General features: G+C 51.5%; 1 protein-coding gene across 1 annotated transcript; it reads left to right on the plus strand.

Annotated features, from left to right (window-relative positions):
- Positions 1-8,899: 8,899 nt before the first annotated feature.
- Positions 8,900-13,253, plus strand: DUSP26 (dual specificity phosphatase 26). Its single transcript, XM_005510836.4, is given in 5 exon segments — positions 8,900-9,358; positions 9,361-9,385; positions 11,246-11,518; positions 12,007-12,215; positions 12,449-13,253. Coding segments are annotated over 5 exon segments (789 nt in total). The 5' UTR covers positions 8,900-9,276; the 3' UTR covers positions 12,649-13,253.
- Positions 13,254-13,410: the final 157 nt, after the last annotated feature.

Consider the following 13,410-nt stretch of genomic DNA (forward strand, 5'->3'; position numbering starts at 1 on the left):
GCCAGCACAAAATCAGCACACGGAGGAGAGAGCAGCTGGGACGAGTCCAGCCAGAGCCGGGCACTCAGGCAAGGTCCAGCTCTAGGGTTATTTTTAGACGTTGCACATTTTCGCCGTCCTCTGGAGAGGAAATGGGGGAACGCTGCTTGGTCCCACTGACTTTCTAAAGGACTTGGAGCTCAGGTGACAGGAGAAATTAGGTGGTTTTGTCATTATTAATAATCACCTATTGGAATCGTAAGCGCAGGTGTTAGGAAGTGGTAATGCCCAGGAGGTGAAGGAAGCAGAGCCTGAGCAGGACCAGGCTAATTCAGCCTTGTGTGAGCTTGGTGACATCGGAGACCTGCGTGAAGGGGCGGTGGCTGTGACAGAGGTGCCCTTGGTGCTGTCCCACCCCACCAGAAAAGCCTCAGAGACCCATGTGCACTGTCAGGAGCAGCTTTTCATCGCGGACCAGAAATTCGGGCACGCTGAGCTCCCATCAGTTGAAATCATTATGTTTTGGCAATAAGCTCCCTTCCCACCTGGCCGTTCCTTGAAATCTTCCAATTTCCCTTGAAATCTTCCAATTTTCAACCACACCAGCTCCAAGCTCTAGTGCAGGTCTGCCTGTTTTCACCATAAACCAAACTCCTTCTGCCAACCTTTCCCCTCACTCCCCCACTCTTCACCACTGGCACCTTACTTGAGGAAAAATAGCAAGAAAGAAGATGTATAGCTGTAATAGATTTTCCCCACTGGAGTGTACATTAAATTTAAGGCTTTGCTCTGGACACGGAATGGTTGGTCATTAACGCATCTCGAACCAGCAGCATAAAACAATCCTCATAAGTGCTACCATGAAAAATGGTGGCAGAGATCAGAAGCGATCAGAATGCAGACGGGAGCTGCAGCTCTCGGCGTAAAAATGATTAATGAAAAATCCCCAGCATCCTTTCTTCTCTTTGCAAGGGAGGAAGCGAGTGAGCTTGACAAGAACAACGGCGCCTCATGTGAGGAGGATAATAGCAGGAATGATATGTCTCCAGGAGATTCCCAAGGCCTTGTGCGCACGTAATAAATTGCCCTTGTCACTTTTGGGAAACTTATGAAGAAAGATCACCAAAGCCAGCAGAAGCAGTGAGGGAAAAGAACAAAAGATTCAGCCCAAAAGAGCCCAGCCTTGCCAGAGAGACGCACCAGCTCTGCTCTCCCTTGCCTCCGTTTGCTTAGCAAAGTGAATTTGAAGTGAACAGAAGGAGTTGGCTCCCCAGGCTCATAAAGTATCTGTCAGCGTATGACGGCAGTAAAGCCAAGAAAGGGACTGCAAGATGCAGAGCTGCAGGTCTCACACCTTGTGTTAGAGGGAGCAGAGGATGCTGCTGAAATGCTGGGAGCTCCATGTAGATCAGATGTCCCAGTAACCGACAAGGATGTCACGGTGGGTAAGCGCTTGGCTTGGGACAGCTTATTTTCTCCCCAAACCAAGGCAAAGTTCTTACATGAATGGTGCAGATCGGTCAATCTCTTCCTGCCACACAGACAGAGCTCGATCCCGGGAGTTTGCACAGCCCGTGGGTGAGATGAGGAGGATTCAAAGGGAGACGCACTGGGGAATCTGCTTTAATTCCCTGCTCTTCCTCCAGCTTCCGTGTGACACTGTAAATCACCGAAAGCAAGAAATGTGAAGATAGATGGACTGTGCAACGCTCGACTGGTCCTGCCCAAAGCACACAGGGACCATCTCACACAGAGCAATCAACACTGCTCCGGGCAGCTATTTCTGCATATTCAGGAAAGGCAATTTAACAGAGCAGGAGTACTTCAGGCAGGGGCTCAGGAGTCAGATAGTTTCCCTTTGCACATCATCTGGCAAGACTTAGGACCTCGCGAATGATCTTTGTGGATTTTTCCTTTAGTTTCTCTGTGTGGTGCTCTCTGTATTTCAGAGATGGGGATGGCAGCACTTGCTGTTTTCCTTCTTTCCCATGGGCATTCGTTTGAACACCTGCTGCAGGTGGCTCGTCCTCCCTGGCTAAATCACCACCAGCCTCAGCTGTGAGAATATTTCCACAAACTCCTGCCAGGTGCATGGGGAAGATAAAAGCAGATCCTGCAGGGATGGCTGGTATTTGGATTTCTGCCATGGCTCCAGGATTGGCATGAGACGGGGGCTGGACGGCGGTAGGTAAAAGTGCCTCTTGGCAGGGCAGGGATGGCCACGGTCAGACAGATGCCACTAATTCTGCATTGTTATTCCACTGAGAAAAGCAGAAAGGAATGGCTTTTGCTCATGCTCCAGGTCTGTGTGGGGAGATAACAGCCTGTTGAGGCCGGGTTAGCGCTGGTGTTGGGGAAAGACCTGTTGTGCACTTGGAGGAAGATGCTCATTCCACCTTTTACCTCTGGACAGTGTAAATCAGCACCAGGAGGGTCTCACCTGGACAATTCTGCACTTGTTGTCACAGCCTGTTAGTCTCAGCCTTTCTGCAAGGCTCCCAGGCTCAGCCTAGTTCTTCTTTCAAGGTATTTGCCTTCCCCTGTGCAGCACTGAAATATAATAGTGGCCAGTAGCAGGGTCGTTTATTTGGCCTTTCATCCTTCAGCATGATGAATGAGGATACTGATAAATAGCTGCTTCTATAAGAAAGTCTGGTTTTGGCCCTCAGCTCTCATGTGTGGCCATATGAATTGTCTTCCTGCTCACCTGCTTCGTCAACAACTGTTGAAGACTTGTGGGTCTTTGAATGCTGTGCCCATGGTTAAAGCTGAGCCTTGTGATAAGGGATTTTCTGTTCGCTTGTTATAAATAAGAGTGAGTTTCTTCCCCGCTTGCATCCAGGGCCTTCCCATGGGGCAGCATCACCCAGGGAGCCCCACAGACACCCCTGGGGCTGCACCAAATCCTCATGGATTTCACAGCCCATTAAGTGATTGACCCCTTGGCATTTCCCAGCTCCCTGAAACTTCCAGGCCAGAAATCCCCACTGCATATCCCTTGGGAGAAAGGGGGAAACAGGGAAAGATCCCCTTTGCTTACAGGAAAATGAGGAGAGGGAAAGCCAAGGCACGGGGTGTGCAGGAGGCTGCGGTTCGGGGCTGCCTTTGCTCCAGCCCCCTGCGTGACTTTGCAGCAGTCACTGTGCAGACGTATGTGCTTTAATTTTCTCTCCTGTTCCTAAGCATATTTTCCATTATTTTCTGTCTTGTCTCTGCAAGACAGAGCTCAGGATAGATGTAGATACCCTCATTCTGTGACTGTACATTTCCTCGTGCCATGGGACACCAATTTCATTCGGATTTCTAATTTATTTTGCAATACTGTGGAATAATTAGAATTATTAAAGCCAAAATGTTCTTTGCTGCCTGTTTCTATTAGGCAAAGCAGCTCAGACTGTCAGCTCTTTGGGGAGGGAGGAGAAGTTTTGTTTTTTACCACCTCCCAGTCTTTTGTCCTTCATGACCTTTACTGCTTCTTCTAAAATTAGCATTTGTGCAAGAAATAGAGGTGGAAATTGGTCCCTCTTCCCATTGCACCAAATACTCTTGCAGAGGAAAGCTTATTCTTTCATAGCTGTGTTATAGGGCATATTGTATGATACAATCTGCCCTTTCTCAGGCTAAATCATCAGCTCTAATACGTTTTCCTTATTTCATTATTACCATCCCCTCCTTGGAACACGAGCTCGTTCTGCATTGACTGTAACATCGCTGTCTCTGCTGGTAGCAGATGGGAAGCCAAGCTGGAGGTACAAGTCATGTTACCATTGAGAGCCAGCAGCAAAATGTAATGGTGTCTAATGCAGCACTTCAAGACATTGGGAGAGCTGTTTCTCAAAAAAAAGAAAACAAATTAAACCAAAACAACAACAAACCACCACAACAACAACCCCCAGGCACAGCTCAGTGAACGGGTGAGATCCTCTCTTTGAGATGTTGAAAGTTTTCCAACTGGCTTTGATGGAACTGGGAATTTTTAGCTTTATACTGGAATAAATCCACCAAGTGAGAGCTTTCCTGGGGATAAGCAAGAAATAATTCCTATACAATGAAATCAAACAGCCGGAATTTCAAAAGGAGCAAACCCTGAACTCGGAAGGAAAGAGAGGAGCTGATTTTGAGCCATTTCCCTTGCAAATTTAGCACCTTGTCTTTGTTACATCTTCAGGAGCCCTATAGCCAGCACGGCATTTTCAAAGCCTTCTGTATTAGCTGTTCCTGCACTCGCCGTCGCTCCCTTGTCCCGTTCCCCATTCACGGAGCCCCCGTGAGCCTTTGTGCTCCCAAAGCCCAGCAGTCACCCACAAAGAGAAACCTTATCTTCTGATGGACACATCCAGCACATCCTCTGTGACATTTAAATCTCCCTTTGTAGCCAGCTCAGATATTTTTTGCTGTTAAAAGAAGACCGTACAGCCGGGTGATTTCATTACTGCAAATGTTATTACAGTGAAAGCCTGTTTAAGACATAATGTCACTGAAGGGAAAATAGGATCTAGCAGCAAGTGTGGCCTGATGGAGGGTGCTGGGATTCATCACAGCCTGAAAGAAACCTCTCCAACATCAGAGCTGCTAATGGAGCAGCTTTTTTCTTCATCAAATCAAACCAGCCACTTCCTCCAAACCCTCAGGCTAGGAATTAGAAAGAAGATTGAAAGGAATTAGGCACCCAACTCTCACTGACTTTATATTTGAGCTCCTAAGCTGTTCTGGCTGCTTTAGAAATTATAGCAGGGCTGCTGGGGTTCTCAGTGCCATAGACACGGTGAATAGAAATGCATTGTGTTAACAGCAGCCACAGGCCTCAGACAGACACCGCTGCGTGTCCGTGTTCATAACGATGAGTTCTTGGGCCAAGAACGCTCAAGAAGGGAAATAATCACAGACAAGCCCCAGCCTCCCTGAACCCAGTGTGAATTTGCTGGGGACTCGGCCCCAATTTCCACTCCGATGCAGATATAATTCATTATTTTTTCTCCAAAGCAGATTTCTCTAAGGATTTTGGATTTGCCAGAGTAAAATCTGAGCTTCTGGAGTCAGGTGTGGTGCGGACTGACCAGCGCTCGGCTCTGGGCTTTGCACACACGGGTTTGAGCCGTGCAGGTGTGGTGCTGATTACAGAGCAGAACCATCCGAATGGAGCTACGGTGCCCTCCCAGCCCCCTGCCCTCGAGGCTCTGCTTTCCAGGGCTGCTTTGCTCTGTTTCGGAGATCACTTTGCCATGGAAGATAGATGTGACCTTCATCTTAGCCTTTAAAAGTGTGAGTAGCTCGGACTCCTCGCTAGCCGACCATGAGTGTCTCAGCTGTGCTCCCTTCCGGGGGGCGGGTGGTTCTCTTCCATTTGACATCTTTCCGAGCATGGAAATAAAACTGAGCATCAGGTCAAGAGCAAACCTCTCACCAGCCTCACGAAGGTTTGGACCGTGCCCCAGCCTGCTCTGCTAACAAGACGTGACAAGCTGAAGCGAGCAGTTGGACAGAAAGCATCAGGATTTCACAGCAAATTTCACCAGCAACTTATTGTTTTTTCGTCTGTTTTTTCTTCTGTGATTTTTTTCCTTTTCTTTGTTTTCCTCCTTGCGCTGTAGCAACTCTAATCCATCCCAGGCTGCTTCTGGCATTAACAAGACAGTGGATGACAGGCAAAATGCATCCACGAGCAATTCCGAGTCTCCCCGCTAAGTAATCACACACACTGCAAGTGTGCAGCGGAGCCAGCAGCTGGCTCCCTCCCCCTGGACAGGGGCCGTTTCCTCGCAAATTGAGGCTCTGCAGGTTTTACAGCTGTTGGACAATGAGCCTGGTGCCTATTATTTCCACCTCTTCTGTTTTTTTCTCTCCTTTTTCTTTCTTTTAGTGGAAAATATCTCAGTGTTGCCAGGACTCGAGTGGCCCCCTCCAGCAGCGAATCAATACGGCCAAGCGTCGGGGCTTTAACTTTCTGGCTGACGCTACTGGAATGGGCACAGAGGGGTTGTGTTACTCGCATGTCCTCGCTTCCAAGGTTTTATTGCCTTCGATCGCAGCTCTTCCAGGGAGGTAGAGATGCGTTTGGGGGCTGGGGGGGGATTTCACAGCACCCAATGACTGTCCCCAGGTTGGATTTGGGAGAGCCCTGGCTGGGTGCCCACCTGGAGCTTTGCAATTTCCTTCCAGGCTGCCACAGCATGAATGGAGCCCCAAAAGCGATCTTTGTCCCTGACCTAAAGGTAGGCAAGTAGACAGTGAAGATTACTCTTTATTACTTCATTGCTTTGATGGAGAGTTGATCCGACCCTGGACTGACTGGCAAAATGGCCTCAGCCCTTTCAGCTGAATTTTCTGTGATGTATTTCGAGGCAGGCTGCGGTGGAGCCCACTCTACAATGCTTCATCCACGGTGCAGTTAGAGAAGAGCCTGAGCCATGGCGTGCATGGTGGATTTATTAATAATATTAATCTTTAATATCGCCCCCTCAGATGCACATGCAATTCCTCCCTGGGCAGTTTCAGCGCCAAGTAAATCACATTCGTTCGAATCCCTTTCAGTACGTGGCTGTAATGCTGCTCTGCCATCCTGCACGAGCCTTTTCAGCAGTGCCACCTCCTTACCCTGACTGTTAACTTCCAGTAGGCTTAATTTCACCTTGTTGCGCTGCAGCAATGTGTGCCCTCTGCACTCCCTCCCTCCGCCACCCTCCTCTGCAGTGGGTCTATCAAATAGCACATGCTGGATGAAATACGTGTATTCTTTCTGTTTATGATTGAGTATAATAACGTCTGGCTCCTGTGCCTTCCAGGTGGCTTTTGGACAAGCAGCATTTAGCGCGTGAAGTGATTGATCTCTGATCTTTAAAGCAGAGCTGTGAAGACCACGGTGAATTTGCATGCATGGGGAGTATAAAGGCAGGAAATAGCAGCTCTGAAACTCTCTAACCCCTGCCCTTTATTTCCTTCTGTTGAGTTTTCCACGCCTGACAAGACACAGAGCGGTGATTTATGTATAACCAGAGCAGCCTCCAGTGGCTGGATCTGCGAACTTGCCCAAGCAGCCCTTGCTCTTGGCTCACTCGTGGGTTTTGCAGCCCCAGCCCTGGTTGCTGCTCCAGGCTCAGCCTGGGAGAAGGGGAGGGCTGCGAGCAGCGGGTGCCCTGCTCGTTCTGCTGGGAGCCGATTTCATCCCTAATTGAGCTGAAAACAGCTGCTGCATCCCCGCCGCCGCAGGCCTGCTGTGCACAGCAGTTTTTGACAGTAGCTGAGATACGGGGCTCTCACTGCTGCCCGTACCAGCATGCCAGCCCTGCTGTAACACCCCGAACCCCAGAGCAGGCAGCTCTGCCAGCCAGGGGATGTGTAAAACCTCTGCCAGTGCCCTCCTGGAAGCACCCAGCCCTGGGGGGTCTCTCTGCCCATGGCTGGGGGAAGCCAGACCCTCCTCTCTGTGTCTCCATAGGTGTTCCCATAGAATCTTTATCTGCCAAGGACCAGATGATCCTTCTCAGTGGGCTTGGGCATCATGGAGCGATAAGTCTAACAGGGAAGGGAGGTTGCAGGACACCTCGGTGTCCTGTCATGCAGCTGGATGCTCCTCAAGAGGAAACAATTTTGCGAGACTAAATGCCAGGAGGAGAAAGAGTTTGGGGGTTTGTGTTTTAATTTCTCTCCCTGTGCCTTGGTGATTAGTTCTCAGAGCAGTTTATTGCTTTTCGGGACAAAACAGATGACAGAGAGGCCCCTGAGCTGGGGGTGATGAGAGGGAGGTGGGGAAACTGAATGAGATATGTGTGAAAATCACAGCAAAGCCCCGAGGGTGTTTGTGCCCCCCCCACCACCGAGCCTGCAGATCCGCCCAGTGGCCTCTGCAAGGCCAGGAGCTCCCAAAGCAAAAACCAGAACCAATAAATCCTCCCGTGGAGCAAGGAGGGACTCGGTCTGTGCTACAGCATGGACGGTTATGGAAAACAAGGAGAGGCAGTGAGCAAAGAGCTCTGGTTTGTGTCTAAGAAGCTTCCCTTGTAAGAAGATAGATTGCTGACACTTCTCCGTGATGCAGCTGCCCAGGCATTCCGAAGTACCTGAGATTTCACTATCGAAGAAGCAGATGCTGCTTTTGTTGGGGTCTTCTGGCTGCTCCACAAAGCAGTTCCAGCATTATCATTGGAATAAAACCATAACAACCACTACTCCTCTGTTTAAATGGCCAGCAAGCTCCCCGCAGGCAGCGCTCTGCCAAAACACTTATCCACCTAATTTTATTTCATGTCGGTTGTCTAAATTCAGATTTAACCTTTTGTGATGGGGGTTGCAGGTTCTTCTGGTTAGAGGTACATTTTACAGGCTGCTGGGAACGCCATCCCTCAATGCACAGCAGAGCTGTTTGATAAGGAGTGTTTGGGGGGATGGAGTTATGTGTGGTGGGGGTTAAACTAGACGTCCAATGGACTGAACTGTGTGTGCTGCTGTGGGGTGGCATCCTGGGATAACCACAAGCTGAAAATGAAAGAGGAATTTTTCTGGGGTTTTAGTCAAATAGGAATGGGGGAGGGAATGCCATAAATCTGGATGTGTCATTTGGCCTGGAACAGCGTGTTTCAATTCTTCCCCGGGTTGTTTTTCCCACCACACTCCTACTTTCTGATTGGAGTCAAACTTTTACATGGAAAGGCAGCACTTCAAACGGGGGGGATATTGTGCCTGGAAAATGTTGAACTAAAATGTTGCGGCACTTCTGAAATGAATGGTGTCATTTAGAAAATGTCAAAACAAAAAGCTTCACTCCTTTGAGTTTCACCCCCCCACACCCCTTCTCTTTTTCTTTCTGGAAAATAAAGTATTCCCTGACTTTAACATGAATTTGTAAATAATTTGTCATCTCACCCCCAGTTTATTTTCTTAGCAGGTTAAGAAAATGTCACAAAGCCTTGGCTCTGCCAAAGAGACCCTGGCAAGGGGGGACGACAAGGTCACCTATGAAAAAGGAAAGAAGGAGCATCCTCTTGAGACGGCTACAAATTGATGATATGGGCGATCGTGCCATCAGCACCACTTTATGGGCTTTTTCTTCTCTCCTTCTCTGTGCGCCTGTGGCTTCTGGTTTGCTGGAGGAGGAGTGAGAGAAGAGCTGGCAGGAGAATTTCCATACGTTATTGTTGCTGTTGTTTTTGTCTGCGTAGTAATGGGCACTTGCGCGTGTGTCTGTGCATGCCTGCATGCCAGCCCCGCAGCCGTGTCCCTCTCCCTCCTTCCTCCCTTCCCCATCCATGCACAGCATGATATAAACAAACCTGCCTCTGGACATGTCATGGCTTAAAATAGATGTTCATACATCAGCCTTTCTCCAGCGGCGGCGGCAGCGGGGAGACATGGCCGACTGGATCTGACTACAACACCCGCTCCCAGCCGGCAAATCTCAGCCCTCGCAAAGGTAGAGTAGCAGGGTGGGCGTCTCCTTCCTCCTGCGTGTCCGTCTGTCTGTCTCTGCGATGCTCTGAGCGTGCAGGCTCGGCTGCCTCTCCCCTCCCTCCCGGCGCTGGGGTGCGAGCCCCTGGGTTTCCTGCCCAAACCGGGGGTGCAGCCGATGCCTGGGGGGGTTTGGGTGCTAGGGGTGCTTTGGGGTCTGCTCGGGGGTCTGGAACGTGGGGCAGTTTCTCTTCCCCTCCAGCGTTTTGGGGGGGTGCTGGGGGTGGGGTGCTGGAAGGCACCTTTGGGCCTGAGCTGCGTCCCAGGATAGGTGGGGGCTGCTATTCCCCCAGCCAGCTGTAGCAATCGGAGGGGCTGCTGTTTGCCCGGCTACAGCCTTACACCGGTGATTCGGTTGTTTTTCCAGCCCTCTGCCGCTTCCCCACGCCGGTGGCTTGTGGCTGCGCGGCAGCCAAGGTCACGCAAGGCGCAGGGGCCACGCCAGCCGCCTTTTCCAGGTGGGCTTTGCCAAGTCTGAAGTCCCAGCATGAAGGAGCCCAAAGTCCAGCAGGGCAGGGGCGATGTCGGGCTGAGATCTGGCCCGTTCCCGGTGCCGGGGACCAGCGGGGCAGGGCTGACCCCCCCTGTGCAGCACCCAAAATGCCAGGCAGGGTCTGAACTGTCACCCTGGGACAAGGAATGGGGAAGGAGACATCCATGAGTCTCTCTGGACTCCCTCCGAGCTCCCCGGCACCCTTGCAATGTTTTCTCCTCTGCACATTGCCAAGAAATGGCTGGAGGCTCCTTCCTTCTGCACTTGGCTGCTGGCCGGTGCCTGAGGCAGAATGTCAGAGCAGACAGACGTGCTGTCACCCAGCACAAGGTCACCGCCGCCTGTCCCCCGGGTCCCAGAGACAACTGGTCCCAGTGCTGAGCTGGGGGGGCTGCGCTGGGGGATGCTCTTTGGACACCCCCCAGGGATGGTGGGAAAGAGAATTGTGTTCTCATGTCCAGGAGGGTCTGTCAGTGGGGCAGCAGCAAATGAGCAAAAAACAACAGCAAATAAAGGCAGAAAAAGGCAGCTCTGAGGAGATCTGGCTGCAGGACTGTTCTGCTCCACCTGGGTAAGGGTCTCCAGGGAGGTTTCTTGCAGATGTGTGACAGGTATCAGCATGATCCAAAGGTCTGAGAGCAGAGCTGCGTCCCAGAGGATCTTCTGTGTAAAATGAGCTTTCTTGTCCCTTGAAATTAACTCTTCCCACCCCAAACCAGTCTAAGATGTTGAAATGCAGTGCCACGACTGCTGGACTAGAAGGGGTTAATCCCACCTACCCCTCTCCACAGGCTTTTGAGCCTGGTCTGTAGGAGTCTGGGTCCTGGCCAGACTCTGCGTGCTGCCATATGGAATCCTCCACCTGTTTGGGGGCTTTTCCTCCCCAGTCCTGGTGGTTTGCCCAGACCTGGCCGCCTTTCATTGCTTCTGATGGCAGGTTGGCAGCATCAGTTCTCGAGCTGGCGTCGTCCCGCTGGCGGGCAGAGCCCCAGAGCCAGCTCAGAAGGAAGGTGGTCCCGTGTAGAACATCTCTTGCCAACGTGGCCTCAACCCAAAGTCATGGGGCTGGAGCAGAACCTCAGCCCATGGAGGCTCAGCAATCTGGCTGCCTCTGCCTGCCCTCAGCAGCCCTGGCAGCAGAAGCGATGAAAGGCGGCTCGAAAGAGCGTAGGGGATGCTCTGTCTCACTCTGGGAACCGCTGGGTAGCTGGATCCACACAGCCCCCTCAGCAGGAAGGTGCGAACTGGCCGCTTTAGGTCGGAATTTCTACAAAGAGATGGAGCGAGAGGTCCCCAGTTCTTCTAACGGCATCTCCACTGCTTCCATGACAGGACCGTGGGTGGCAGCAGCAGCAGAAGGGACCTCCAGGCCACCCTCCGGCCTTCACGACCCCACAGGTATGCCTTGTGGGTCTCGGCAGCCCCGATGGCTTTCCTGTCCAGGTTCTCCAGGAACGGCACCAGGTCGCCGAGCCGCGGCTCGCGGGACGAGCGCAGCAAGCACCCCATCCTCAGCGTCTTCGAGCTCGAGAGGCTGCTGTACACGGGCAAGACCGCCTGTAATCACGCTGATGAGGTCTGGCCAGGACTCTACCTGGGAGATCAGTATGTATCGGAAGGGGACATGAACCGGGGGGCTCGGGGTGTGTTTGTGAAATGGGAAAATCCTAAGAGTCTGGTTTCCTTCTCCAAAATACCACCTTGCTCCCCCTTAGGATGCATCCTTACACGTTGGAGCACCTTTTGGGGAAATATTCTGATAAAAGAAAACTTGAAATGATATTGTACTCGAATGCGGCTTAAATTCTGAGTTTTAGTGCTGCATTGCAATTAATGTTGTTCTGCAGAACTTTGGAAAAAATGGGATGAAGTACGGTACTCTGAGTTAATTTGCTCTTATTATTCTCTAATAATTTTGAGACCAGATGAGAATTTAAATTGTTAAACTGATTCGCATTGAAAAACAAACAAACAACCAACCCCAAATGCTTCTCAGGTGTAAATATTTGCCCAGGACAGCCCTTACGCTGTCCTTGGAAACGTATTTTTTAGCTAAACTTACGCATCCCTGTGCTGTTTCTTGCTCTGGATAGAGATATAGCGGCCAACCGGCGGGAGCTGGCTCACCTGCGCATCACCCACGTCCTCAACGCCTCGCACAGCAAGTGGAGGGGGGGCGCCGAGTACTACGAGGGCACGGGCATCCGCTACCTGGGCATCGAGGCCCACGACTCGCCGTCCTTCGACATGAGCCCCTACTTCTACCCTGCAGCTGATTTCATCCACCAAGCGCTGAACGAAGGTCGGTGGGGATGATTTCTGGGAGAGATGTGGGGAGCAGGGTGGGGAGAAATTGCCTGGGGGAAGCTGGATTGACATCCTGTTGCTAAGCGTCCTAAAAAACACAGATAGTTCTATTTCTGCACGCCTGAGCCACAGCTCCAGGATGCACCATGACAAACAGTTGGGTCCTCGGTATTTTTGTAATAGGGTTATCTGGTCTGCTGTGAGCCAGCCCCTCTGTTTCACCCCCAGGAAGGATCCTTGTGCACTGTGCTGTCGGGGTGAGCAGGTCGGCCACCTTGGTCCTCGCCTACCTCATGATCCGCCACCACATGCCCCTTGTAGAAGCCATAAAGACGGTCAAGGACCACCGCGGCATCATCCCCAACCGGGGCTTCTTGCGCCAGCTGGTCGCCCTGGACAACGCCCTGAGGATGAAGAGGAGTGCGTGAAGGATGATGAGCGGTTGTGCGGGGGGAGCCGGGTGTGTGCAGCGCTCACTGGACCGCGGTGCCCGCTGAGTGGCAGAGACGGGGCTCTCTGCACCGTGCAGACGCTTGGCAGCTTGTGGTTCACATGTAACTGGCCCTGGGTGTCCTGCTCGGCTAAAGGGGGGTCCCCAGACATGCGAGCTATAGTGGTAAAGCATAAACCCTCAGCCTGCAATCCTGCAACCTCGGTCAGCCTCCTGCACCGTCTCCTTCCCAGCCTGCTCGCTCCAAGATGCCTCCGGAGGGACTCGGCCCCACGTTTCGGGTTAATATCTCCCTGTTGGCTCCAGGAAGCCTTTAAGGCTTCATTCCCCCAGGTGGTGGATGCATTTGCCAAGCCAGTCCCATTCCTCCCTCCCAGGAGACTGAAGCTCTGTGTGTTCCTTGTCTTGTTTCCCATTTGTTCTTGGTCTGTGTAGCGATGTGATATAATCTGGTCCGTGATATAATTTGGTCTGGTGTGTGGGCTCAGGCAAACAGGCCTTTTTTGTCATAGTGTTTGGGTGTCCTCCATGCCTAGTGTTAACCTGTAAAAATAGAGTGCTAAGAAAAAAGCTTGGCTGTCCCTTGTGTGCTTTTTTATTTACAATGGGGGTAGTAAAATACTGAGACAGAGAGGTGGTAGATGAACCATCCCTGGAGACATCCCAGACCAGGCTGGACGGGGCTCTGAGCAACCTGAGCTGGTGAAGATGTCCCTGCTCATGGCAGGGGTGGAACTGG

This window comes from Columba livia, chromosome 25, assembly GCF_036013475.1.
Source record: "Columba livia isolate bColLiv1 breed racing homer chromosome 25, bColLiv1.pat.W.v2, whole genome shotgun sequence".
Taxonomy (NCBI): Eukaryota; Metazoa; Chordata; class Aves; order Columbiformes; family Columbidae; genus Columba; species Columba livia.